Genomic DNA, 27,392 nt, shown 5'->3' on the forward strand with positions numbered 1-27,392 from the left:
TGTGCTACTGACACACCCCAGAAGGGCTGCCCTGGGCCTCCCAGCATCAACCACTGCTTTTGGAATAGTTATCCCCATCCCTGGAGGTGTTGAAGGTCAGGCTGGACAGGGCTTGGAGCAACTTGGTCTAGTGGAAGGTGTCCCTGCCCATGGCAGGGGTTGGAACGACAAAGGCTTTAATGTCTCCTCCAATCCAAACCACTGTGTGATGATCCACAGTGGGAGCAGGGGGAGAGCCCAGCTGAGCCGACCTGCAGAGCTCAGCACCGACACATTCCTGCCAAACCAAACCACGAGTGCCAACTCTGCCCCTCCTCCCTTCACCTCCAGCTCTGGCCACCCAGCGCACCTCCTCAGCCCCAGACAGGGAATGAACTCCCTGGCAAGGCCAGGCCTGGGTCAGCTTTGATGTTCTGGCCGTTTATTGCTTGCTCAGTGGCGCGGCACGGTGCGGCTGAGCGCGCATCCCGGCAGGACGGGCACACGGCCCGGGATGGGACACGCGGAGCAGAACGTTTCGGGCACGAGGGCCTCGCTGAGGTGGGGGTGAGCAGCCCCCCCAGCAGCCCCTGCCCTGGCAGGACCCGGTGGGGACAGTGCTGGGCCCGCCCTGGCTCTGGGGCGCGCTGGGTCGGGGCGGGGAGGGAGGGGCTCGTGCTGCGAAGCAGCAGCAGCGGGTGGCTCTGGATGACGGTGAGGATGCTCATGGAGGGCGTGGGGAGGGTCTGGCAGCACAGGCTGGTCTGGACAAGCCCTGAGCGAGCGCAGAGCCCGGCTCCTGGTGCCTCACTGCGAGTGGACGAGCGCCCCGGCGCCCTGCCCGAAGCCAAAGCCCTTGGGGCCAAAGTTCTTGGCGTAACAACCTGCAGAGGACAGAAGGGAGAGACAGGTGAGGCTGGCCCTCCTCCCACAGCAGGCACTGCGTAAACAGGACAGGGTTTGCCATATTTGCTGGGCAAACAGGGAGGCCACAGGCCCAGCAGGAAATTCCCTGGCTCCAAGGCCGGTCGGCACAGCCGGTCCCCACATGCAGCTCCCCAACTTCCAGCCCATCCTGGGTCCCTGCACAGGGATTTCCACCGCCTGCCACTGCCCTTCAGAGCCCCAGGACAAGCCAGCGAGGAAGGTGGGACTCACCTTTACAGTAGATCTCCCCATCTTTGTCTGCCAGCGTGGTGGACTCCAGGCTCTTGCCACATTTGGCACAGCGGAAGCAGGACTTGTGCCAGGACTGTGGGACAGGAGCAGAGCCTGGTCAGACAACACCCAGGGACAGGGGCAGCAGGCTTTGGCTACCAGTGGGCTCGCTTCTCTATTTCTGACCCAAAAGTTGCTGGCAAAGAGCTCTCAACGGGATAAAAGCTTTAGTCTGGAAAGCTCTGACCTCCCAGCCCAAGAGTGAAGATACAGAGAGGAAACACCAGGGGCGGTCACTGCTCCTGTGTTGATCTGGTTTTGGAGACCTTTCGCTCCCACTCACAGAAGTAATTTGTACAATAATTGGTACAATCATTTTTAAGGAGCAATCATCCCCTCTTTGGGGATTGTCCTCCTCAACCAGCATGGTAATTCCCCCCCTAGTTATCCAGCTGAGACCCACGTTAGCCTGGGGGTGGCAGCAGGGTTGGGAAACCTGCCCCCCACAGAACCACAGCTCCAAGGAAGGCAGCAAACGGACAGGAAGAATGCAAAAAACCAGCCAGTGTTTAAAAATAACCCCCCCCACACACAGTTCCAGCAGTCCCCTGGAGATAAATGAGCTCACAGCCTTCAGGCAGACCTTGAGTAGCCAGAGCTGCTCATGGAGGAATTTAAATAAACACTTTGGAAAACACGAAACCTTTTTTGGAAAAAAATGTGAAATTAGGGGGCTGGAGGAGGAGGAGGAGGAGGAGGTAGTGAATGGAGTCATCCAACAAACATTAGCACATGAAATACATGCTCTGGAATCCTCTCTGGGCTTGCTTGAGTCTAATTGCTTCACCAACTTTGGTTCCCCATAAACACTGAGGCCAGAAGCTGACCAGGAAGCCCAGATCATTGTTTTAAGGCTAAGCTTGGCTTCTGACCCTGGGCTGACCCTCAACACGTCCATCACAGGTCCCTGCAGTGCCAGCTGGGTGATGATGATGCTGGGAGGCCCTTTCTGTGACCAGGTGCCTCCTCTCCCTGCTCTGGGGACAGAGGGCAAGCACAGAAGCCCCCCAGGAGGGCAGAGCACAGCAGGGTCACCCACCAGTGAGGTGACAGGGCCACAGTTCAGGATGCAAAGGACCCTGGTGAAGTGATGAACTTGGCATAGGAAGTACCAGAGCTGTTACAATGTTCTTCACATCCGACCCTGAGCTGACCCAGTCCCACCTCTGGGGCAGCCCGAGGGAGATGCCCCGAGCCTGTGCCCTCCAACCACCCTGCCTGTGGGCAGCACTGACCACAGCAATTCACTCCCTGCCCCGAACTCAGGCTGCAGCATCCCAGCCTGGGGCAGAGGGTGGAGAAGGATCACTGGATGATGCACTTCTTCAGTTAATGGTGGCAGTGGCCACGGCCCACATCGCTGCTGGTCCTCCCAAAACATCTACAGTAGGGAGACATCCACAGTGACCTCTGCTGAGCAGGGCTCTGAATTTAACACTGAATTTATTTCTCTCCCATCTACAAGTCTGTGAGAGCACTGCAGCCTGGGGAACCTGGTGTCCAGACATATCAAGATCTCCTGTCAGTGCCAGGCTTCCAGGTGAGCGTGGCCACCAGACCCCAAAATCAGCCCTGGCCAGAGGCTCTGGCAGCCCAGCTGGCAGAGCAGCCTATGGGCCAGGTCAAGACCCTCTCTGAAGGTCTCTCTGCCACACAGCAACTCGTGCCACATCCACTCCATCCCCCATCTTACCTTCCCAGCTCCGATCACCTTCTCGGCCGCGTACACGGCTTGGCCGCAGCGAGGGCACCCATCAGACCCTCCCACCTTCTGGGCCATCCTGGCTGCGTTGGGGTTGGTGGGTCGGTGGGGCTGGCCCCTGTGGAAGGGAGGGAGCTCATGGTCAGGAATGCATGGGGGGATCCCAAATCCCAGCCCAGCTTTGAAGGGCCTGGAGCTTTACAAACAATGTGTTGAGCGCCAGGGAAAGTTCAGCCTGAGGGCTGTGTGATGGGAGGGGGTGGGCAGCGTGCTCAGGCAACTGGGACTTGTCCTGTCAAGCCCCATCTCACCTGGCAAACAGGGTTCAGTGGATTTCCCCTGAGGAGCAGAAAGGCAGGGCAGCCCACAGCTCCAGCTGGATGCTGCTGGGAGCTCAGCACGGGCTGCACAGCTGAGCAGCACACACACGGGGAAGAAGGTGCCCACAAACAGCCCTAGTTTCAAAAAAGAAAAAAAAAAAAAAAAGACTCAAACTCACTCTTCATATTTGATTCCCAGAGACTCGCCCTTGTCAGTGCTCAGGGTCCCTGCTCCCATCCCGTATCCATAGCCTTTGGGGCCATACTTCTTCCCATAGCAGGACTTGCAGTAGATCTCCTCTCCATGCACGGCAACAGTGGTGCTGTCCAAGTTCTTCTTACAGACCACTGGAAAAGAGAGGAGGGTGTGCCATCAGCCTGCTCATCCAGAGCTCACTAATTAGCTGGGGAAAACAAGTCCTCACAGGGATAGCACAGCTCAGCTTTCAAGGAGCAAGGAAACCCGAGACAGGATCCAGTTGCAGGGAGTGAACACAAACCAGCAGAGATAAGGATCACAAAAAGAACATTGTCTGGCTTTAAAAGGAAGCAACCACCAAAGCCAAGAGGTTGATGATACCAAGAGAAAGCCCTGTTAACCCTCTTGATGCTGGTCTCCTGAATTTTTCCTACAAATCACGGCAGGATTCCCAAGCCCAGGGATGGATGCCCTGGCCCCACAGCTCATCCGCTGCAAATACACAGCAAGAAGCACTCAGGGCAAAGAAATGTCGGCAAATGCATTTTTCCTGGTGTTCAGGGGGACTAACAGCAGCCCTGTGGCCACCAGCACACCCAAGGAACTGTAAGGACCCCGAGATGATGGAAGGACTCGTGTAAGACACCACCCCTGGACCATGCCCTGGTTTGAGGGTGTGTGTAGGGTGGTCTCAGGGGATGAACACTAATTCAGCTGGGTCTTGGAGCCCTGGGGGTCAATGTGGGATGTAAGATGGGACAGGAGGAGAAAGCAGGCAGGGTCAGGACCCCTGCTGAGCCTGGTGCTGGGCTCAGGCCTTCTCCTGATTTTTAGAATCACAGAATCACAGAACAGTTTGGGTCAGAAGGGACCTTGATGATTATCCAATTCCAAACCCCTGCCATGGGCAGGGACACCTTCCACTATCCCAGGTTTCTCCAAGCCTTGTCCAACCTGGCCTTGGACACTCCCAGGGATGGAGCAGCCACAGCTTCTCTGGACAACCTGTGCCAGGGCCTCCCCACCCTCAAAGGAAACAATTTCTCCCTTATACCTGATCGAAATCTCTCCTCTTTCAGTTTAAAATCACCCCCACCCCTCCCCAGCCTATCACTATCTGCCTGTGTAAAAAGTCACTCTGCCTCTTTTTCACAAGCCCCCTTAAGGTACTGGAAGTGCCAACTCCTGTCCCAGCTCAGCTTCCAAACCCTTCCTGGCACACAGCCCTGGGACAGGAGGTGAGCAGCACCCAAACTCGTGGTGATTCAGTGCAGGATCCCAACACCTGGGGCAGGAGGTGAGCAGCACCCAAACTCGTGGTGATTCCGTGCAGGATCCCAACACCTGGGGCAGGAGGTGAGCAGCACCCAAACTCGTGGTGATTCAGCGCAGGATCCCAACACCTGGGGCAGAGTCCACAGCGCTGGCAGCCAGCCCCCAACAGATCCGGTTGCAGCTGCCACACACCTTAAATGTCGAGGCCTCCAGCAGCCTCTTGGCCAGCAGAACAGCTGTTTGGCCTTCACCAGTGTCACGGGAATGCAAACACGGAGGAGCTCCCCCCTCGGAGCAGCACAAATCGCAGCACTGAAGGAGGGGCTGCCCCAGCCCTTCCTCAGGCCCCCTGACTAAATATGGTGCTTCTCCTCCTCCAGGGCCCCAGGAGCTGTGCTGGGAGAAGGAGGTGGACAGGGAAACATCTCCTGCCATCTAAGGAGGATCTGGCTGGATCCTCTCCTGGCAAGGCGCTCCCAGCACGGCAGGAGCCGGATGGATCCAGCATCCCTGTCGGGAAAAACCAGCCCTGGGTATCTGCTCCCACTGCTGCCAAGCTACTGGGCTGCTGTTGGGGTTTCAGCTGCGTTCAGGCAGACCCTCAGGAGGGGAATTTGGGGAACTTTTACCGGCACATTCAAAGAGCTTTGTTGTGAGCTTTGCCCCAGGTGTGGCAGTGGATGATCTCGATGGCATCTGAGTGGATATGGAGCTCCAACCTAAGCTTTCACAGTCACTCATCTGTACTGGGCACAGAGCTTTGAGAGGCAGCAGGAAAATTCTTTCCCCAGCTCCCGGGGTTTCTGCATTGCAGAAATTCCAGTGAGCTGCCCTCACGGAGTTAAGGACCCTTTGTTTTTCTAAGAGCAGCTGAGTCGCTGCACAAAACAATTAAACAAGCACTGCCTCTGCTTTCCAAGGCCAAGCAGGCTCATTACAGCATATTTCTGCTGTACTACCCTGTCAGCTGGATCGAGGCCAGGAGTCAATCACCAAGTCACTCCCTGAGCCCATCTCCAGCTCTAATGCACTGTGGTAGGTTTGGCTCCTTTCTGATGATTTTTTTTTTTTTGGCAGCTCTGGTCAAAGTATCTGTTACTCTCCCCTACTGCTAATGTTTTGAGTTCCCTGATGAGGCCCAAAGGCAGCACTGGGGAGCAGGCTGGGAATGCAGGAGCTCAGGGGGCACCACCCACAGCCTGTGGCACAGGGCTGGGAACGGTGGGCACCACAGTGGGCTGGCACATGCGTGGTCTGAGCTGGAGAGCCTGGACATGCAGAGCTGCTGGGCACATGTGGAGTGTGATTATGCAAAGCACAAGGACAGGAGCCCTGAGCTCAGGACCGCTCCCTGGGGACTTGCTTCCAGGAGCAGATATTGGGTGGCCTTCTTCCCCACTTCAGCCATGTATTCCCATCTGGAAGCAATGCCTTTAGCCCCATTCCATGGCTCTTGGAGGCCTGCCCTGCTCTCTGGGTGCCAGCATCTCATGGCAGCAGCTTTCCCTGGCAAACCAGCTGTGAGCACAGGGGGTGAGGGTAACATTCTCCCCCCCCTCCTTATCTTCTTTCTGAAGAAACAGGACTTCCTTCTGCAGAACAGCTGCAATAAGGACTCGACTGCCACCCCCTCCCTGCCAGGGAAAACCTCTCCACGACTCCCCTGCTCAGTCCTCCCAGCCAAAGCAATTTTCCAGCCTGGAAACTCCCACATCCGAGAGCTGCCGGCCAGCACTGGCCGCGCTCCACACTGCACAGGGAGCAGAGACACAGCAACAGCCTCTCTCTCTCAATCTGTCTCACATCTGGATCCAGCTGTGTGTGCTGCATCCCAGGCAGGGATGGCCAAGAAGAACCGGGAGCTGGGCCAGGTGGACACAGGAGCACGGCAGGGATCCATCATCCCGTGAGGGCACTGCTGTTTCCCTGTGGAATAGCTCTGCTGAGATTGGTCCTGGAGTGGGCCTGTTTACAGATCCCAGCTCTGCCTGCTGCCCATAAGGAAAAGATCCTGTCTGTGCTCCCTGCTGTGGGAGAATGGTGAGACTGGAACCCAGGGTGCTGGGACCAGCTGAGAAAAGGTTACACCTGAGCGGGGATCTGCTGAGAGGGCAGCTCTGAAGATGCACTTCTGCTGCTCTGGGGCGGGTGAAATGTGCTGAGGAACCATCAGTGGGCACCACCACCGTGTGTGCTCCTGCCCAGAGAATCACAGAATGGTTTGGGTTGGAAGGGACCTTAAAGCTCATCCCAGTCCATGGGCAGGGACACCTTCCACCAGAGCTGGTTGCTCCAAGCCCCATCTCACGTGAGCACAGGAGAATCACTAGTTCTGGTACGTGATGGTCTTCGAGGGCAGGGGGCAGAAATCTGGTGACACAGGCTGAGGACAGTGCTCATCTTTTTAAATTCAAAGGTCCTGCAGCCCCTCTGGATGCAAATGCCCCAGGCTCATGGAGCTGCACTGTAACACCCTGGTATCCCCAAAGGGAGGGGAAGGGTGTCTGGGGAACTGCAACAGGAAACCAGCAGCACTTGTAGGATCCCAGAGAGCACAAGAGGGAAGGGAGCTCTGCACTGAGTCACCCACAGCCAGATCCTGTTCCTCTGCACCTCCCTGGAGGTGGCACTTGAGTCCAAACACAGAGCAGAGACACCCTCAGCAATAGCAGATTTGCAGGCAGGCTGGGGGTGATGCTTTGACACTTCTCAGGAGACCATCCATCAGCAGGATAGGATCACATCTCCCTTCCCATCATCTCCTGGGACACAGGGGAAGATCCCAAACCAGGTCCCAAGGCTCAACCACCTTTTTGGTGTGGCAAAGGCCACTTAGAAGACTAAAGCTAGCATCACATCCTTCCACCACTGTTGGGAGAGTCCCTGTCTCATGCTCTAATCCTTAACATCTGGAGACAGACTAGAGGACCCAGCCTGGGATAGGGACAGACTAAATCTCTGCGTGGGTGCTGGCTGAGGTCAGCCCTGAGGGCTTGGACAGCCTGTGGTGTCCTGGGATGATCCGTGTTCCTTCAGCAGAAGTGACTTGCCAGTCTGGAGGGAAGGGGAGCCCCTGCCACACGGCTCCCACAGCGTGTCTGTTTGCTGAGAAATCCTAAGGAGCACTTACCCAGCCCGTAAACAGGACGTGACGGGGCTCAGGAAGGGGAGCGGAGGGGGAGGGAGGGGATGAGGGAAGGGGCTGGTACTCACTGCACAAGAAGCAGGACTTGTGGAAGCTGTTGCCTTCGCATTGCACCTCCTCAGCAAAGTACACGGCCTTCTGGCAGACCCCACACTTCTTTCCTCCTCCCCAGTTCGGCATCCTGAGGGGAAAGCACAGGCGGGAAGGGGGTCAGGGTGGGAGGGCAGGCAGGAGCAGGGATGGGGCAGTCGGAATGGGCACCCCCAGCTGGAGCTCCAGCAGCTTTCCCACACTGCCATGTGCAGGGATCCCCCACAGATGTTTGGTGTGGGCACAGAGACAAACACATGGTCTAATTAGCAGAATTAGCAGAACTCAGGGTGCCCATGGGACCCATCACTACAGCACCCACCTGCCTCCCAGGGACCACTGGTCCTGCCAGCCAGCAGCAGCAGAAATCCCTCTGTCCTGCAAGCTGTGGGACCTCACAGCTCCTTTCAGTGCCAGGGAAAGGGAGGAAGTGATGGGAAACAGCACTTACAGAGGTACCCACGGCCCCAGCACCTCCTCAGATCCCAGCCCTGCTGTCCCCCCTCAGCCATGGCCATGGGGCTGAGCCTTGGTGCTGGAGAGGGAGAGCTGTCACCCCCTCTGGAAACAGTGCCAGCTTCTCCTCCCTGACCAGCTCTTCCATCTCAGCCACCGCAGGGCAGGGGTACAGTCAGGGTTGCCCAGACAGGAGGGGCTGACCCCTGACACCACCAAACAGGGGGCTTGGACAGCTCAGCCTCCTCCAGGGCTGCAGGCACAGTCACAGAGGCTGGAAAATCAGAAATCAGGGACACAGTGCAGGTGCAAAGACCTGAGCACCAGCCTAAGCTACCACCCAGCTCCCTGGCAGGATACAAATGCTTCTGTTCCTCTCTCCTCTTTCCTGAACTGATGAGACCAGAGGCCCCTTGAGCTGCAAATTTGCAGATAACCCCTCAAAAAAGGAAGCTAAAGAAGATCTAACAGCAATCTGAGATTGCTCCAAGGACAATAAAATGCATTTTGGTGGAGCCCAATGATGCAGGAAAGGTCAATGGGCACAAGCTGCAGCTTGGGAGGTTTCCAGGGGCCTCTCTCCATGTAATTACACCTCTGTAATTCTCCATCCTGTTCCCATGTGGGGACAAGCAGCTGAAGTCACCCTCCCCCAGCCACGCGCTTCCTGACTCCTGAACAGCTACAGCAGCAGGAAAATGTCCCTAAAACCAAACACCCTTTTGCCAGGCCACGACGTGCCAACCCACCGCGTGTGCAGGATCTGATCGGCTCCCTTGGCTCGGCTGTGTGGTGATGAGGGAGGGGACCTGAGCCTGCTGGAGCACACTGGGAGCCTTCAAGCCCTCTTCCTCCAGCAGACCCAAACCCCTGGGTCACCTTGGGCAGCTGATGCTCTGTCCCTGGGAGCACAAAGCTCCACACACCCTCTGCTCACAGGCACAGGGATATGGGAGAACTGAGCTCTTCACAGAATCTCCTGAGCTGGAAGGAATCCACAAGGATCATCCAGTCCATCCCCTGCGCACAGGACAACCCCAAAGTCCCACCCTGTCCCTGAGGGCGTTGTCCAAATGCTCCTTGAGCTCTGGCAGCCTTGGGGCTGTGCCCACTGCCCTGGGGAGCCTGTTCAGTGCCAACCACCCTCTGGGGGAAGAACCTTTTCCTGATCTCCAACCTAAACCTCCCTGACACAGCTCCAGCCGTTCCCTCAGGTCCTCTTCCCTGTGTAAGAGCATTTCTTGGGCAATAGAACAGGGAATTGGATCTCAGCCTGGTTTTCAGAGCAGGCAGGGCAGGGGTCAGGGCCCTGCTCTAGCCCAGCCTCAGCTCCTGGATGCCCAGAGGGTCTCAGAGTGGGACAAACACTGTGCAGGGTGCCAGGAGCAGGGGCTGGAGAGGCTGTGTTGGCTCCAGGGATGCCAAGAGCTGTGTTTGGGGTGTGATAACAGCAGCCTGTAAGTCTCTTTTTCAAAGGCCCTGGAGGCTGGGCTTCTCACCGTGCCAAATCCCTCCCAGCCTGGTCCTTCCAGTCCCAGCCTTTGGATTGCCTTAAAAGGGCACAGATTGTTTCTCTCCAGAGCCTGTTTTTTTTTCGCCTGCATCAGGAAGAGGGCTTGACCTGGTTCAGGAGTTTCCTTGGAGGGCAGAAACATCCAGCAGCATCTCCCTGCCAGACCCAGACCCAAGACCTCAGTGCTGGGGACACCACTCCCTGAGTTGCCTGGAAGCCCATGGGAGGTGATAAAGGTGCTGCTGGGGGAAGCTCATCTGACATTTGCCACACGAGGAGTCCAAGCCCTTTTGCTGCTTATTCTCCTCCATCCACCCATCCATGGGAAGGCTGCAGGTGCCTCCACACAGTTTAAACAACACCCCAGGGATTTAGGCAGATGACTCTCACCGTGAAGCACAGATGCAGCCCCAGCAAAGCCACATCCTGGCACACACCAGGATGGATTTTCTGAGGGGAGTATCCATGGAAATGAGTTTTTCCTGGGGATCCATGTGAGAGCTCACAGCTGGGCACAGAGAAAGCCCAAGAAAAGACTGAAGTTGCTGGGAATTCCCTCTTAGTCCACAACACCCACACTGCATTCTGAGAGCTTGGCAGGCCAAGCAGAGACCAAACAGCAGTTTGTGCTCCAGGTCAGTACCAGCAGGAAAAAAGGAATAGGAGCACCCTGCTCATGGAGCCTGGGACCTGCATCAGCCCTCTCAAAATCAAAGCCCTTACAGCACCCATCCAGACAGACCCATCATGTAATGACCACTTTAAGATATGCTGGAGTGTTTTCAATCCTTTCAGCATTTTTTTTCAGAGTACATTGCAAATTTTTCCCAATTGCAACACCTAGTGACCTCACTTGCACTTCTCCAAGTCACTCTGAGCCCTGTGCCGAATGAGGAACAGGAGGTGACTGTCCTGCAGCCAACGGCCTCCCTGAGCACAGGCAAAGGAGACACACAGGGCTGCCAAAACTCAAGATTATTTTCCTTCCTCCTTCAGCTCCACAGCCCATGGAGCACAACTCCCAACAAAGACATCCAGAGCCCTACAGACACCATCCTCAGCGCCAAGGCAGGCTCAGCCCTAGAGCCACTCCATCATCCACTCTGGATAAGGGAAGGGGCCCCAAAAACAGCAGCTGAACTGCTGGGGAGCACAGACACATGGGAGGCTTGTGCAGAACCACACAAGGCTGACACTTGTTGGAGATTAACTAACTCCAGCGGCTGATGGCTGATGTTGCTGCAGCTCAATTCTCCGTGACAAGGCCAGATAGGACAGGGCTTGGAGCAACCTGGTCTAGTGGAAGGTGCCCACGGCAGGGGAGTGGAACTGGATAATCTCTGAGGTTACTTCAAACCCAAACCATTCTGTGTTTCTATGAAGTGAGAGCTACAGACTCACCCATGTTTCAGGGTTGCAGCAGTTTGGGAGGCAGCCTAAGCCACACTGAACAACCAGGCATAAACCAGTGTGGAACCAGCTTTGTCCTGGTGCCTTCAGATGTCCTCTGAACATGGGCTGGGAGGGGAAGCAGTGAGCAGATGCAGCCAAGCCATCAGGCAGCAGGAACACAGTCACCCTCTCCTCAGAGCAGGTTGAATGACCAGTATTCGCTGGTCATTCCCATCCAAGCTGAAAACCTCCCTCCTGCCTACCTGCAGGCAGCTGCCTTGTAACTGCTGGAGCTGAAGGGGCACCTGTCCCCATGTGGACACAGCTCCATGGCCACAGGAGCACCCAGAGCACGGCAGGAACATCCCTGCAGCCCCCAAGATGCCAGCTCAACCCTCCAACCTTCTGCAACAGCTGGAAAACCTTTCCCAAGAACGTGCCCTACCAAAATCCTACAGTAATTAATTGCAGAGCAATCACTTTGTGCTTGGAGGTCACTGAGGAACAGGACACTCGCGCTGGCCCGTGTAAAAGGGTTGGTTTTTTTTTTTTCCAATGAGAGAATTAATACAAGTGAATGACAGAAGAGTCAGTGCTGCACAAAATTCACTCTAAGGATGTTCACAGCAGCCCACGCAGGATTATGACATGACCTGGCAAAGGGACAAGTCAAAGGGAAGGGAGCCACAGCAGCAGCCCCAAACCCCAGGGTCTGATTAGTGCCCTCCAGTTTAGAGAGCAGCTGGCATGGCCATGAAATGGGCAGAGATTTGCAGCAGGAGTCAGCCAGACAGACGAGGCGTGTGGACAGAGCAGAGGATCCCAGCGGGGTCCCCAGCGACGCAAATCTCTGTGTAGTGACCCGAGTTCATCACAGCAGCGAGGGCCGAGCTGGGAACGAGCTTTACTGAGACTGCAAAGTGCAGGGACAGCAGACCCCGGGTTTTGGCGAGGGGACAGGGTGCAAGGACTCTGCTGACAGCCCAGCCCGAGACCACCCCCCCGAGATTTCCCTTTGCAAAAGGGGAACACTTGAGTGGGGGGTTCCGATGACTGGAAGTCTGGCACCCAGGTGGACAGTGACCACCCGTGGATCAAGACCCACTCGCGGCCGGGTCATCAAAGTTCACCCGATCTGATGCAACAGCTTTGGCTTCCGCATCCCGCCACGTGCGCGGGTGCCCCGGCGATCGTGCCTCGGGGGGTGCCCCCGCCCTGAGCCCACCCCACGGGCACACGGCGGGGCTGTGCCCCTCTCCAGCCCCGCATCTCACCCCGGGGGGGTCCGCCGGGCTGGGGAAGGAGGAGGGGGCAGCGGGGATGGGGCAGCCCGTGGGGACGGAGGGAGGGATGGCAGGAGGGAGGGAGGGAGGGATGGAGGCAGCGGCAGCCCCGGCGAGCGGGGCCGCGGGTGGGGGGCGGCTCCGCTGCTCTCGGCGGGACCCGGTGGCCGCCCCCGCCCCGCACCCACCTGCGGCCGGGCCGGTGTCGCTGTCGCTGTCGGTGCCGGTGCCGGTGCCGGTGCCGGTGTCGGGAGCGGGGCTGTGCCCGGCGGCCGCTCGGGGTTTTGTTGGCGGCCGGGGAGGGCGGGTCGCGGGGCGGCGGCGCTCGGAGCCGTCCGGGACTGATGTCACGGGATGCAGCGGAGGAGGGCACGGGCGGGCCAGCCCTGCCACTGTCCCGGGGACTCCCCGACACCGGCCCCGGGACCCCCCTCAGCGGCGGGTCCCTGAAACCCTCAGGCCGGTTCCCAAGTGGATGTTGCCTTTGGTGGCACCTACCAGATGTTTAGGTCGGTGTTTTGTTATGCTGGACGTTTTCCTCTAAATTTAAATAAGAGTTGCAAGATCGGAGAATGGACTGAGAGCAGCCCCGAAGGGGAGGGACTTGGGGGTGTTGGTGAATGAGAAGCTCGACGCGCCCCGGCCGTGTGTGCAGAGACACTGCCTGCACCTCCCTGCTGTCCATGGACCCTCTGTACCCTCACACAGCAGTGCCCTCCAAGCCAACACATTCCCAGAGCAGCCTACAGAAAGTGTGGCTGCAGGGCTGCAAAGCTGCTCTTTCCGTTTTCCCCTGTGTGTTTCTGTGCCAGGGCAATACAGGAGCCCAGGAAGGCCCAGCACCATGTGAAAAACAACCCCAAGGCTCCAGGTAATGCTGTTTACACCCTGAAAAGCTGAGGGTGGTCCATGTGTAGGCCCTGTAGGCTGACCCAGCACTGAATTGTCTGTCCAACCCTGGGTGCATCTCCATACTCAGACCCCCCATCAGGACTCCACATCCCAGTCTGAGTTTGGGTGTTCCCTTGTATGCTCATCCCTGCCTGATTTGCAGCTTGTTGGGGTACAAGTTCCCGTTCTCCATGCCCTTGGGAAACATTCCCCTGGATCTGTCCCCCTCTGGCATTCCCCTCTACCCATGGAGGAGGGCAAGGAGGGGAGTGGGAACACCCTCCCCGATCCCAGCAAACCCCACACAGGGAAACCTGGACAGGGAAAGGATCTTCCCATTCTTAGGCATTTTTGGTGTCCTGGAAGATCCAAAGAAGATCCAGTCCATGGATGTTCTGTTCCCTGGACCTGGAGACCAGCAAAGGAGCCACTTCCAGGAGCAGTCTCACAGGTTGCTCCATGAGGGAAAGTCAGGAGAAGAGAACAGATTTTGCTGGTGGCTAAACTGCTTCCCACCCTGAGCTGCTGCCCTGGGAGCCCCTGAGGCTCATCTGTGCTTCATGAGGATATTCCAGCCCCTGGAGTAGGTGAGGATGCTCCAGTGCTCCTGATCACTGTGAGAATGGACAGGATTGTCAAGTCAGGCCAGAATGCAGTTGGCAAAGGCCCCTATTTAATGTCTTATGCCTGGACTGGCCTTTTTCTACTTGAAAAATGTAAGTAGCCATTAAAGAAGAGGTATCTGGTAGGAAGAGGCTGCTGCTGCTCTGTGGGGCTCACAGGACCCTTCGCACTCACTCTGCTCTTCTGAGCCACCACGGCTCATCAAGGGAAGACAGTTCACTGGCAGGAGCTGAGGAGCCCAGACTGTTCCAGCTGCTGGGAGTGTGTTACTGAAACTGGAAGGAAGGGAGAAGGACTGGGAGGGCAGCAGGGAGGGGCTTCCTTTGGACCTGGAAAACTTGCCATTAGATTCAACAGGAATTTTACCCTGAACTCTGGGTTAAGAAATTCCTGGCACAACTTGAGGCCATTTCCTCTCGTCCTGTTGCTTCCTATTTGGGAGAAAACCCTGACCCCACCTGTCTGCCCCCCTGTCAGAGAGCCAGAAGGTCCCACCTGAGCCTCCTTTTCTCCAGGCTGAGACTCCCAGCTCCATCAGCCACTCCTGGTGCTCCAGACCCTTCCCCAGCTCTGTTCCCTTCCCTTCACTCAGGGTGTGGAGCTCCCAGAGCAGCAGGTCCAGCGGCTGCAGCTCCAGTCACACACCGGTGGGTTCATGGAGGAGCTGCCAGAACCTGTAAATTTGAAACTAAGGACTAAGCAGTAATCATCAGGAGGGCTGTGAGAGCTCTGGGACCCTGGTACAAGGAACATTTAAAGAAAAAAAAAAATCAAAATCACAGTGATGTGAAAGTTCCCTGAAAACAAATTCATCCTCCTTGGAAAACCTCAGAAGGCAAGAAGCTTTCTCAGAACTTTATGCAACTCTTCCACCACGTTAATACAAGATGTGTGCAGGCATTAGAGAATATTATGAGAACCTTCGCTTCTTTGGGCATTTAAAGGTGTATTTAAAGAAGCCCTGGGAAAAAATAGTGGTGGATAAATGCATGTAATCGAAGAAATTTAATATTTCAATTCCTGGTTTCCCCCCGTTCACCCGATCCCGGTGAGTGGGGTTGGAGCAGAGCCCCCACCCCGGGAACACGGGTGTCCCTCCGGCACAGCCCCCCGGGCTGCTCCCTTGCAGCTCCCCCTGCTGCAGAGGGGAAGCTTTGGGATGAGATGTTCGCCTTGGCTTCGTTGCGCCTTCCCCGAGCCCCCTCTCGTGGCTGCGCGTCCGTCCCGTCCCGCTGAGCGCCCTGCGGGGCTGGCTCTGCTGGGGTGGTGCCGAGCATCGCTCCCGAAACTCAGAGGACTTCTGGTCTGGCATCGCAGAGTCAGACAGTGAATACTTTGGCCAGGAACAGAGGGTCCCTGCCGTCAGGCAGGAGGAGTAGAGGAATAACCAGGCGTACAGGACTGTGTGAATTCGATGTTTAACAGGGGACAAGTGGGAAAAGCTCCTGATTGTGACTGGCCCAAAAGCCCTGTGTATCCTTGGCACTGACTGCCTCAGGAGAGGGCACTTCAAGGATCCAAAGGAGCATTGATGGGCTTTTGGTGTAGCTACTGTGAATACAGAGAAGATCAAGCAATTATCTACTCTGCCTGGCCTATCAGAATGTCCCTTCATCGTGGGATTGCTACAAGCTGAAGACCAGCAAGTGCCAATTGCCACCAGAAAACTACAGTGACAGCAATATCCACCAGCTGAGGTCCATAACTCCCATCCATGAGCTATTTCATTGACTGGAGAGTAAGGGAGTGAACAGCAGGCCCCTTTGACAGCCCCATATGATTTTTTTATTAATAAATTCAGTTAGTATCCCCAATTCAAGCCTGTTTTGACCATGATGGTATATGGTAAGGTATCTCTCCTTATCTCAACCCATGAACCCTTTGTTCTAATTTCTCTCTGCTGTCCAGTTCTAGAGGCCAGAGCATCTTTGGTGAGTGCCAGGGTCAACTCACTACGCATCTCCAGGCCTGGGGAGTCCTCAGCCTCTCTGGGCAACTTGTGCCAGGGCCTCACCACCCTTAGAGTAAAGAATTTCTTCCTAATACGTGATTTAAACCTGCCCTCCCTCAGCTTGAGGCCACTGTCCCTTGTCCTGTCACTGCATGACGTGGGCAAAAGTCTCTGTCCAGCCTTCCTGCACTGGAAGGCTGCTGGAACATCTCCCCTTAGCTCTACAAGTTCTCTGCTCAGGTTTCAGAAGTAGGTTGGTCATTCTGGAATGTAGAACCTTGGGGAACCCTGAGGGCTGGAGACGAGGGTGCAGAGCCTCCTGGTGCAGGTGACATCACAAGGAGGCTGGAGACAACGGAACCCTGTGGAAGCTTCAGGGGCAGAGCAAGCAGGAGGCGAGCGCAGCGCGAGCTTCTCTCTGCCTTCCCTCTTGCTCCGCGTTCGGGTTTCGACGCTCCGTGGAAGTCACCCCCGTGTCTTTCTGTGTCGGAAGAGGAACACCTGCACGACATGCCTTCAAAGATCGACCTTCCTCCCTGTGAGGCCAACAGGCTTGGAGACATCGCCGATCTCATCACCTCTGCCCTCTCCTCACACAGCCGCAGAGAAAAGCTGGGGCTGGTCATGAAGAGGAAGGGTTATATTCCAAAACTGCTGCAGCTTTTCCAGGCCTGCAAGCGGTCAAAGACCACCAAGGCCTTACACCAGTTGAATGAAATTATGAGAAGGATTCTGCAACTTGGTAAAACAAGTCTGTTTGAAGTGATGTTCTCCGAGAAGTATATTATGGATGTCATCGGATGCCTGGAGTATGATCCTTCGCTGGCTCAGCCCAAGCACCACAAGCAGCTCTCCCGTGAAAGAGCCAAGCTTAAGAAGATTGTTCCCATCAAAGACCCCAAGATCCAGAAAAAATTCCACCAGATGTACCAGGCACAGTATATTCAGGCTAACTTCTTTCCAAGTCCTCCTGATTTTGGAGAGAATTATCCTTTTGTCCTCAATTCCTTCATCCGCCGCAAGAAAGAGGAGATACTGCGAGTGTTGGAGGTAAGTGGGTTTGACCTGGTCTAAAGGGTTTGGGCCCCAGAGCTGTAGTTTCCAGTGGATCACAGTTAATCCCACATGCTTTCATTTGCACAGTGTTCAGAATGTTTCCCCTTCTTCCTCATATATCTTTGATTCTGTACTTTAGAAACAGAAGATTTCAGGTGAATATCTAAATATTTTTTAATGGATTGTAAAGAGTTTAAAGTCCTTCTCTTTGATTCCTAAGCAACATCCTCCTTTTGAGCTGGTTTGTACAGGTGTGTAGGGAAAGAGCAACTTTTGGTAATTCCAGATCAGGAAAATTTGTGATGTGTGTGTGTAACAAATCCTGAACCTGCGATTCCACATCTGCCTTCCATGGGAAAGAATAAAAAAAAAAAAAGCCAATAATAGTCCAGAGGTGCAAAGCAGAGTGTCTGTAAGTTGGGGAGCTGGTTTGATTGTGAGGAAGGTTAACAGGGATGTGGCTGCAGCAAACCATGAATCTGGTCACCCCGGTCCAGGTGGCCTGAAAAGATGCTTTGCAGGGCTGCAGATCCCAAAGAGGGAAAGGGATCCCAGTGGGATGTTCCCAGGGGAGTGTGAACAGCAGGTGCAGCACGGGAGGAGTTGTGTCTTGGTTGGCTCTTTGTAGTTGCAGTTTTATCTCAGCTTAACCTGGGGGTCTGGTCTCCTGGACCTGCTTCTGCTGCACAGAGGGAATGCTGAAACAATGACCTGGAAAATGACCCTGCTGGGTGTGTATTGTACTCTGGCCTTTGCCTTTTTGGGGATAAAATGAATGGAGGTGTGGAGAGCTGGACTTTGGGCAGTGTGGGATCCCATAAAGAAGGCAGTTTATTCTTTCCAGAGGCACTGTGTGAGTTGTGTTCCTTTTGTGTGTCACGCAGAAAGACGAGAAATTTTTGTCTGACCTTTTTGCCCAATTAACAAATGAAGCTATAGCTGAGGACGAACGACTGGAATTGGTAAGTCCGTGCTCTCAGTGGTTCCTCAAATGCTTGAAAATTAGAGACATGAAGTAGAAAAAGTGAAATCGTTCCAGGAGTTCTTTGAGGTCTCCTAAAGACACTGAAGTATTTCTGGAGCCCTGGAATCACTTCCAGGGGAGCTCAGTCTTCGCTTAAGTACCCACTAGAAAAATCTTTCTGGCAACATAAGCTCTGATTTATTTGTGGTAAATAATGATTTTATTGTGCAGAAAGGACTAGCACTGAGCTGACATCGATTCCAAGCTCTCCTTTCTTCCCAGTGCCCTTCAGCATCCCAGATCACTGACTTCCAGTCATATCAGCATTGCTTTGGCCACTGTGCTTTACTGATTCAGAGAGAGATCTTTAAAGTCCAGTGACTGAGGATTGTTCTTTTATATATGTATTACAAAGTGTATTTATCCTTGAACACATTTAGCTACCTAAATTACCTGTTCAGTGCTCACTTTCAGAGAGGAAGGCCTTTTGTCCCTTCAGGCCTGGCAGGAGAATCAATCCTTCCTAAGCTGGGATGATAAAACAGCTACAAGGTGACTGTATTTCTTTCCAAGCTCAAGCCCAGCACCTTCATTTATTCTTTCTCTGTGTGTTTGCTTTGTTTTGCTTTCCTTTACTGATGTTGGTAAAGCTGGACAAGACAGAACGAAAACAATACTACTTTCTAGGAAGGTCCATCCCAGCTAGGACTCAAACTCTGCTGCAAATTGGAACCGTTTCCTCCTTTCGGAGAGTTTTCTGACTCAAATACACCTGAATTATTTTTTTTTAATGCAACAGGTTAACTTCCTCAAGGAAATCTGTAACTTTTCCCTCATGTTCCAAAAGAAGAGACAGAAATTTTTACAAAGATCGGCCAAGTTGGGAATTTTTTCAACTCTTGAAGTTCTGATAGTAAGTGAAAACTTCAAGCTGATTTTAATTAAACTAGAAAATCCCACAGCCACTGAAGCAGGTTTGGGGTCTGCTGAGCACTTCTGTATCAGCTTGCTGGGACAGTTTTGCTCTGCTGAGGGTGGAAGTTGGTTGGAACGTTCAGGACCCAAAAGCTGCCCACAGCTCTCTGAAGGCCCTGACTTGGGTGCTCTGGTGATTTTTCCTGTTGCCATTGTGGTTGCTGTTGAAGCAGGGTCAAAGAAGGATTTTTAGATAATCTCGAACTGTCAGCTGGTTCCTACCCAAAAGATCCTGTTGTTAGCAAATTAATATGTCCTAGTCAGCAAAGGGAAAACATCATTTTTTAACTCCTTTGGCTGAAGCAGCTGTTGCTGCCGGACCATTGCAATCCATGTGTCAGTGCTGCTATTCCACAAAGCCACAAAATTCCAGGGGGTTTCTATCCTGGAGTAACAACCTGTGAACTGATAAAGGGACAGGGACTGCTGGGAAAACACTGAAGTGCTGTGGATGATCAAGGATTAGATGAAGTTTAATCTTTTTTGTTGCCTGGAAATGAGCACAGACACTTCTGGACCTATTGATCTGTACAGCTGGTCCTTGGGTACGATATGAATAAATTGTGGAGAACATGTACAGAAGATCAGTGTCTTAGATATTGGAGCCAGTGGCACGATAGGAATGTTTCCTGCCTAATGTTTGTGACCATTAAGTTCACAGAAAGCCTTGAGTGCTTTCTAAAGGAGGGAAAGAGTGGGGGAAAGATGCTGTTGGTTTACTGCTGGTTTTCTGTAATATGGTTACATTTACATTTGTTTCTCACGAAAACTTTGTCATGAAACGCTCCCAAACCTTTTAACTCCCTTTTCTTTGCAGTTTTACCTGATAATAAATCCCAAACTTGATTTGCCCTGACAAATTAATCTCTTTTTTGTTAGGGAATGGATGATCTTCAAGTTAAAGGTGTTGCCACAGACATCTTGTCTGATCTGGCAGGCTATTGTCCATTTGTGGTCCAAGAATTTATAATGAAAGAGGCCCAGCAGAGTCACCTTGTAAGTAAAAGTGGGTTGGAGTTTGTTGAATATACCAGTCTTAGGGCAAACAGGAAGCAAACCAGCCAAACAAAATCTCCATCTTTCTATTTCACTGAAATTTTTGTTAAAACAAACAAACAAACAAACAAAAAACCCCAATGAAACCCCAGGGAACTCATTCCACTCTGCTATCTAATTACTCTGTGCCTTCTTTGTTTGGGTTTTTTTGCAGGATACCAACCTCATCAGAGTGCTCACTGAGCAGCTGATCTGCCGCCGCAGTCGCGAGTTTGGGGAAGCTGAGCAGCTGATAGATGTGCTGTGCACTCTGCTCGATCCAGGGAACCTGAGGCCCACAACTAAGGTAAGAAAATGCGAAGGGGTGAAGACACATCACTGTCTCAGCAAACCTAAAAACCTGAGATTCTCTACTGCTGATGTTGTGGGCAGAGGGTAAAAGGAGTTTTCATTTCTGGGTGATTTCTTGGGTGTTGTGTGTGGTCTGGTACTGAACTTAAAGCTTAAGTTCCCACTCCCTTTGCTCAGGAAACTCTGTGTGTGGGGCACTGGAATGGGATTTGTTAAGCCAAGTAGCGCTGGGTTTCAGTGACACAGCCCTGTCTGGGCAGAGCTCCTGCTGGCTGGGGGAGGAATCTAGAAAGAACAGAATCCAGGAGAGTCCCTGAGAAACCCAATCCACGTTTTAATCCATTGGAATGTGCAGGAATAGCTGTGAAAAGGTTTGCAGGTTGTCATGACATAATTCCTGCACTTGAGAATGGTTTAAGGACACTTTGTCAAGCACTTGGAGTCACTGATGGGTTCCCAGGATATATTTGCACCCGTGGTGGGGACTCTCCTGGTGACAGTGAGGTTGGTTGATCTTTGTTGAGTGCAGACAGTGCTGCAGGCCCAGCCAGAGAGATGCAGGCAGAGCTGAAGGAGCCAAGACAATTCTTTGTAGGCTGTTTCTCTTGTTACTGCCCTTTCTTATTTAAAAGGTGTGTGGGAAGACCAGTATTTAAGGAAATGATTCTCTGTTTTAGGCTTTACATGTATTTCAGTTTCTCAATTACTTCTACACCTGCTGTCTTCCTGTTCTGACTGCTCCACTTCTGGCCAATGCAGCAGAAGGCACATGCGAAATAGGTAATGAGAAGTTTTATTTTTTCCCCCATTTTCAGCTTTTAGTGTTTATCAGTGACTGACAGTGCTGATCCCAGCAATCAGCTCGTGAGGGCAGCTGGAAATACATTTGGGGAAAGTGCTTTTCCCCGAGCGTCCATCCCTGCTGCTCCCCCAGGGACTGGAGTTCTTGTGGGCAGCAGTTTTCAGCCCTGTCTTGGAATTCTGACTGTTGATAGAGCTTGATGCTGTTCTTTGGAAAAGATGCACCTCCTTGATGTGTGGCCTTAATGGTGTAGCAGTTTGACTTGTATAACTTAAAGAATATTTGCTGTAAGGGCAAAAAAGCCACAGTTGTGTTTTGTTCTGACCCAGCGTTTCGCTTCCTGAAGCAAAAGTCCACTAAAAACATGTCAGGAACTGTAACAGGAACTGAGCTTGGTGTGCATGACAATACATTATTTGGTTTGTTTGCTTAATTGAAGGCGTTAATTTTCCTTGTAGATGACCATCAAACGGCAAAACTGCTGTCCTTAGTTTTGAAGGTGCTCACGTATTGTGTGGAGTGGCACAGGGAGCACATGAGGCATTACATTATCAGCAGGGATTTGCTAAGAAGTGTCCTGGTCTTGATGAATTCCAAACACACATTTCTGGCCTTGAGTGAGTATAGAACTGTGGTGATCTCCTTCTTCAAGGCTTTGTATGTCCTGTGTGCAGGGTGTTCCAGTGTCAGTGGGCACCTGAACTCAGAATTCATGGGAATGAATTTCTGGACTGGAGCCCGGGCATGTGGCTATTAAATGCTTGAATTTCTCTCTTCATACAGATGCTTTTCAGCTTATGAATAAGGTAATTGACATGAGAGATGAGTTCTATAACCATTACATGGCCCAGGAAAACCTCCTTGAACCGTTTTTACTTGCTCTGTTGGAAAATGGATCTGTGTATCATCTGCTCATCCCGACTGTGATTGAGCTGTTGGGATTCATCAAACTGGTGAGTTCAGCAGCAGCTTCAGCTCTGACATGTCTGGGGCCTCTCGGGGCAAAAGGCAAAATGCAGCCCTCCCAGACTGCACCATGCTGGTTGAATGGCAGTGTCACAAATAGCATTAGGACACTGCCGAGTTTCTTGTCCATTTCCATGCAAAGCTTCATAATTATTTCTAGATTTCAGCTTTTCTATTAAGGATAAATCCAGTTGCTTCACAACTGTTCTTTACAATAGTGTTTTGGCTCTGGCCAAAGGAATCGGTTCCTTTTCCAAATTAAACTCAAAGGTTTCTGAACTTCTGCCTGGGATCATCTGAGACTGAAACCCTGGTTTGTTCTTCTGCAGGAAGATGGCAACTCCCTTAGTGGATACCTAGTGGACAACTTCTGTCAGGCACTTGGATCTATCAACTACACTCAGACTTTTGGACTGCAGACAAGCAACGAGGAAGAAAAGCAGCAACAAGAGCAGAAAGAGAACAGGTAGGCCCCAGTTTGTGTGTCCTGAGCCTGCCAGGGACTGCCATTCTGCAGGGCTGCTCCTTGATTTTTAGTTTCCCAGAGGGCAGCAGGAGCAGGTGGCTGGCACTGGGGTTGGGTTTCATTCTTGATGAAAACTTCTTGGATTAGAGGAAAGTCCCATCTGCCTCCTGTAGTAGAGCTGATGCTGGTCAGTGGATTACTTGTTCCCTTCAGAAAACTCTCAGCTTCTGAAGAGCAGAATCTTGCTCTGTCCCCTGAGCTGGGATTCACTCTGCCTCAGTGTCAGATGGGGTGCTGGTGAGTCTCACAGTGAGGGCAGAACCGGGGATGGGGTTGGATTGCCTTCTCAAGTGTGCACAATTCCCCCTAAAGCTATGCAAGGCATTTCTGGTCCTGGCTGAGTGTGAAACAGCAGCAAAGCTGGAATCACCTGCCCTGTCTCTCTTACAGTGTCCCACACCGTGGCTCCCCTTCAAAGGTGACCCTGAGGCCGGTGGTGGCCCCCAAGGTGGGAGAACTGGTGTGAGGAGCTGTCCTGGGTGGGACAGCAGAGCTGCCTGGGGGGGGTTGTCCTGGGTGTGACGGGCAGGGGGCTGAGGGAGAGAGAAATCACCCCAAGAGCTGCCTAGGGAAACCCTGGCTGCTCTGGGGGAAGGGTTAAGGAAGGACTGGGTGGGGCCAGAGTCTGTTGGTGATCTGGTGGCACAGTCTGATCTTGCATCTTCTGTGTCATTTAACTGGTGCCACCCCTCGGCTTTGTCCCTGCCCAGGTGCTGCTGTGTGGGCGTGAGGTACAGATGGGATTGGGATTTTGGGGGAACTGTGTCAGGGCCCCCTAGCTGGGGGGTTACTGATTGTTTTAAAGCAGACAAAGGCAGTCAGTGACACCTCTGTGGTGCCTGACACAGTCGTGCACTATTGGAATATCCAACTTGTGAGCTCCTGAGCAGCTTCAGCGAAGTGTGGCAGGAATTTGATTGCCCACTCCTAAGGCTGAGTAGCCAAAGGGATCTCAGGGGGCATGTTGGAGTTTGTGCCTGTCCAGCTGGGAGCTTCCAAAGGGATTTTGAAACAACTGTGAGGCCACAGCCAGAGGAACAAGCAAGCTCCAGTACTTTTTGCAGCTTGAGGTTCAAAACCACTCTCCAGACCAAGGGTCTTGGAATGCCAAAGGATCTCCCAGGCACCTTCTGCTGCCTACTGGGGTGTCCTGACAGGCTGGCTGGGGGAGATGTGTACTAAAATTGCACATTGGTGGGTATTTCATCAAGGTGATGATTTCCTTTTTCTAATTGGCAGAGATCTCTACAGATGGATTATACTGATGACGAAGAGGAGGAGATAGTTAAAAGGAAAAGACCACGCCAGTGCTGTTGAAGGAAACACAAAGTCTGGAAGACGAATTGTCATTTTGGGTTTCTAGGTCTTCAAGTGTTAAGTGTTAAGGGTTTGGAGTTAGTTTTAATTGTAGCTATTGTTTGGTAGAAGATAGGCTTCTGTAGCTCTTGTTACTTCAGTAGAGTTTGTTACTTCAGTAGAGTTTGTTACGTAGAAGATAAGCAGATAAGTTTGTTTTATATCCGAGTTCCCATTGTTCTGGTTTTAGGCTGTTTGTAAATACGTTTAAATATAATAGTGTTAAGCTGTTAAAGTTAGGATTTAGAATTTTCCTCTGTAATTTTATAAGACGTTTATCGAAGAATGTTATATTAATAAAAAGTTCCATGAAAGTTGACTGGGCGTGTTGGTTCTCTTTTCCTGGGAGTCCCTGTGGCGTGTCAGGGATGGAATGCCGTGGGCAAAGGAGGGATCCCTCCAGGCTTTGTTACAACTCCACCAAAGCCAAACGGTCCCTGGGGGGTTTTCCTGCAAAAACTCCTGGAGTTGTTTTAAGAGGAGCAGCCCCTCGGCTCAGACGAAGCCCGGAGCCCGGCTGAGTTTCGGGAGCGATGCTCGGCACCACCCCAGCAGAGCCAGCCCCGCGGGGCGCTCAGCGGGACGGGACGGACGCGCAGCCACGAGAGGGGGCTCGGGGAAGGCGCAACGAAGCCAAGGCGAACATCTCATCCCAAAGCTTCCCCTCTGCAGCAGGGGGAGCTGCAAGGGAGCAGCCCGGGGGGCTGTGCCAGAGGGACACCCGTGTTCCCGGGGTGGGGGCTCTGCTCCAACCCCACTCACCGGGAAGAGTTGCATAAAATTCTGAGAAAGCTTCTTGCCTTCTGAGGTTTTCCAAGGAGGACGGATTAGTTTTCAGGGAACTTTCACATCACCGTGATTTTATTGTTGTTGTTGTTCTTTTGTTTGTTTTTTTGTGGGGGGTTTGGTTTTGATTGTTTGTTTGTTTTGTTGTTGTTGTTTTTTGCGGGGTTTGTTTTTGTTTTTAATGTTCCTTGTGCCAGGGTCCCAGAGCTCTCACAGCCCTCCTGATGATTACTGCTTAGTCCTTAGTTTCAAATTTACAGGTTCTGGCAGCTCCTCCATGAACCCACCGGTGTCTGACTGGAGCTGCAGCCGCCGGACCCCGAGTGAAGGGAAGGGAACAGAGCTGGGGGAGGGTCTGGAGCACCAGGAGCGGCTGATGGACCTGGGGGGTCTCAGCCTGGAGAAAAGGAGGCTCAGGGGGGACCTTCTGGCTCTGCAATCCCTGACAGGAGCGGGGAGTCAGGGGAGATCCGGCTCTGCTCCCAGGGATCAAGGGACAGGTCAAGACGACACGGTGCTAAGCCGCGCCAGGGGAGGTCCAGATGGGACATCAGGAGGAATTTCTCCATGAAAAGCTCTGTCAGGCATTGACAGGTTACGCTCCCAGGTGCCGGGAGACCTTTCTCACCCTCAGTCGATTCCCGGATTGTGGAATTCCGTCACGGGGCGGCGGGCGGGGCCCACAGCGATGGCGCCCAGCCCCGCGCCCGTGGGGGCTGCCGGGAGTTGTAGTCCCGGTCGCGCCCAGGTGCGTCCCGGCGCGGGGGCCGCCGGGAAGCCGCGGCCACCCCCGGGGCGGGGAGGGGGGGGGCAGGTGCGGCACCGCCCCCCCCATCGAACTACATGTCCCGGGGTGCTGCGGGGCGCGGGCGGGGCGGGAGGGGGGGTGGGGGCGTAGCGAAGATGGCGGCGGGGGCGCTGCGCCCCGCTCCGGGCTGAGCGCGGCGCGGCCCCCGCGCGTCCCGTCCCGTCAGAGCGGCTGCGGCGGCGATGTCCGAGCCGGAGCACCTGGGCGGCAAGCGAGCCGAGTCGGCGCGGCTGCGGCGGGCCGAGCAGCTGCGGCGCTGGAAGGGCTCCCTCACCGAGCAGGAGCCGGTGGCGGCGGGGGGCGGCCGCGGCCGGCACCGCGGCGCGGGGGGGTCCCGCGTCCGCTTCGAGGAGGGCGCCGTGTTCCTGGCCGCCTGCTCCAGCGGCGACACCGAGGAGGTGAAGCGGCTGCTGGGCCGCGGCGCCCGCATCAACACGACCAACGTGGACGGGCTGACAGCCCTGCACCAGGTACCGGGGGCCGGGGGGGGGCTCCGCGGGGCCGGGGCTGTCGGTAAACAAAGGGGGACGGGGCGCTGCCAGCCGAGCCCCGCTCGGCCGCTGTCACGGCACGGCCCCAGGTGGCCTGTCCTGGTCGGGCAGCGTGATGTGCTGGGCTTTTGCGGGGTTATTAAGGAGCTTAATTAGCGGAATAAAGACCGAGGGGGGCTGTCAGGGCTGCCCGGCCCGGCCAGCTGGCCGGTTTGTTAATTTTTGGAAAAACTTCTGCCTTTGTGCATTCGGGGTCTGCTGAAATAGCAGCGATGCTGGGAAAATTTTCCCGAGGGAGCGCGGATTTTGCAAGGTCAGGAGTGTGTCTGGTCAGCGCCTGTGTTGTGTTTTATCAGAGTTGCCTTGAAACTCCCCAGACTGCTCCTTTAGCAGGGAGCAGAGAGTGCCCTCATCCTCGATAAGCGACACAGATTCTATGAATTAATAGTCGGACACATGTGCTGAAGATGGTACAAGGTGGTCCCAGGCACTGGCTGTGGAGCAGTAGAGCCTTGGCTGTTGAGAACCATGTGCTGTGTTTCACTTGTAGCCTTTGCTGTCCTTGTGTAAATGAGCAGCAATGCGAAGGAGCATGTGAAATTGCCACCCCAGAATATTGGGAAACCTGTTGCTATCTAAGACGGATGGAGAATTTAGCAGGGCATGTGAAATCAGTGTCCCACATTGGTGCATCTGGTCAGTGAAACGAATCTGCTTTGGATCCGGGCCAGCCTCGGGAAGAAAATTTTCTTAGCTCAAGATCTTGTAGATTAAGCATGCAGTGTAGCAACAGGAGCGGGAAAAGAAGCGCCATCAGGAATAACATCTGGAAATAATGTGTTGGTAAAGAGTAACACGTTATTAGCACAAATAGCAGGACAGTGGCTGAGCTGATCAGGATTTCTTCTTTGCTGGGCTGGTGTTACTGAAGCATTTGGGATGTGTCAGCTGGTTCAGGAGCTCGCTGGCTCCTGTCAGGGAACAAGGGGAGGGAAGATTGATACATTTTATTCTGGGCTTCCAAAAATAAGTTATGAAGCAAAGAGCATGGGAGCTCGCAGACCGTCAGGTTGAATAAGGCTTCAGCTGGCAAAGCAGTGAACTTTGTGATGGCTCAGCTTTCTTTTTGGTTGGTTGTGGGTTTTGGTACAGCAGTAGCAAATAAGTTACACTGCATAAGTACTCTCCAGTCTGGCATGTGTAAATTTATTAGCAGATAAATGAGTAGTCCTAGAGACACTGGTAAGAGCCAGCTACTGAAAAGGGTTTGGACAACC

The 27,392-nt window shown here is 53.6% G+C and overlaps 3 protein-coding genes across 10 annotated transcripts in view; 2 read left to right on the forward strand and 1 right to left on the reverse strand.

The window, feature by feature from the left end:
• Nucleotides 1-399: 399 nt before the first annotated feature.
• Nucleotides 400-12,872, reverse strand: CSRP1 (cysteine and glycine rich protein 1). Its single transcript, XM_027898094.1, has 6 exons — nucleotides 12,761-12,872; nucleotides 7,907-8,019; nucleotides 3,399-3,567; nucleotides 2,891-3,017; nucleotides 1,138-1,231; nucleotides 400-863 (listed from the first exon to the last, which is right to left on the reverse strand). The coding sequence occupies exons 2-6, from the start codon at nucleotides 8,016-8,018 to the stop codon at nucleotides 787-789; spliced, it is 579 nt and encodes a 192-aa protein (XP_027753895.1). The 5' UTR covers nucleotide 8,019; nucleotides 12,761-12,872; the 3' UTR covers nucleotides 400-786.
• A 3,676-nt stretch (nucleotides 12,873-16,548) lies between these two features.
• Nucleotides 16,549-24,132, forward strand: LOC114064792 (serine/threonine-protein phosphatase 4 regulatory subunit 3B-like). Its single transcript, XM_027898137.1, has 11 exons — nucleotides 16,549-17,088; nucleotides 17,979-18,056; nucleotides 18,858-18,971; nucleotides 19,913-20,029; nucleotides 20,244-20,375; nucleotides 21,058-21,160; nucleotides 21,641-21,799; nucleotides 21,966-22,135; nucleotides 22,478-22,614; nucleotides 23,065-23,122; nucleotides 23,914-24,132. The coding sequence occupies exons 1-11, from the start codon at nucleotides 16,549-16,551 to the stop codon at nucleotides 23,989-23,991; spliced, it is 1,686 nt and encodes a 561-aa protein (XP_027753938.1). The 3' UTR covers nucleotides 23,992-24,132.
• A 1,608-nt stretch (nucleotides 24,133-25,740) lies between these two features.
• PPP1R12B (protein phosphatase 1 regulatory subunit 12B) overlaps nucleotides 25,741-27,392 on the forward strand; it is a 112,139-nt gene continuing 110,487 nt past the window's right edge. For 7 of the 8 annotated variants that reach the window (XM_027898122.1, XM_027898121.1, XM_027898123.1 and 4 more), the window contains exon 1: nucleotides 25,807-26,094. In XM_027898122.1, the coding sequence (XP_027753923.1) occupies nucleotides 25,807-26,094 (288 nt within the window). Of the gene's footprint in view, nucleotides 26,095-27,392 lie in introns of all 8 variants that reach the window. The other variant, XM_027898119.1, reaches the window with a different exon arrangement.

The sequence above is a fragment of the Empidonax traillii genome, unplaced genomic scaffold (genome assembly GCF_003031625.1).
Source record: "Empidonax traillii isolate 1590-97213 ecotype Southwest subspecies unplaced genomic scaffold, ASM303162v1 scaffold579:size954524, whole genome shotgun sequence".
NCBI classification, from domain to species: Eukaryota; Metazoa; Chordata; class Aves; order Passeriformes; family Tyrannidae; genus Empidonax; species Empidonax traillii.

What these genes read in the sequence shown, in the direction of transcription:
- CSRP1 (XM_027898094.1), bottom strand. Translation starts at nt 8,018, where the DNA reads ATGCCGAACTGGGGAGGAGGAAAGAAGTGTGGGGTCTGCCAGAAGGCC. An exon ending in AGGTGATCGGAGCTGGGAAG is followed by an intron (nt 1,232 to 2,890) that starts GTAAGATGGGGG and finishes CCTGTCCCACAG; the next exon opens with TCCTGGCACAAGTCCTGCTT. An exon ending in TGGGGAGATCTACTGTAAAG is followed by an intron (nt 864 to 1,137) that starts GTGAGTCCCACC and finishes TGTCCTCTGCAG; the next exon opens with GTTGTTACGCCAAGAACTTT.
- LOC114064792 (XM_027898137.1), top strand. Translation starts at nt 16,549, where the DNA reads ATGCCTTCAAAGATCGACCTTCCTCCCTGTGAGGCCAACAGGCTTGGA. An exon ending in AGGACGAACGACTGGAATTG is followed by an intron (nt 18,057 to 18,857) that starts GTAAGTCCGTGC and finishes TTAATGCAACAG; the next exon opens with GTTAACTTCCTCAAGGAAAT. An exon ending in AGAAGGCACATGCGAAATAG is followed by an intron (nt 21,161 to 21,640) that starts GTAATGAGAAGT and finishes TTTTCCTTGTAG; the next exon opens with ATGACCATCAAACGGCAAAA.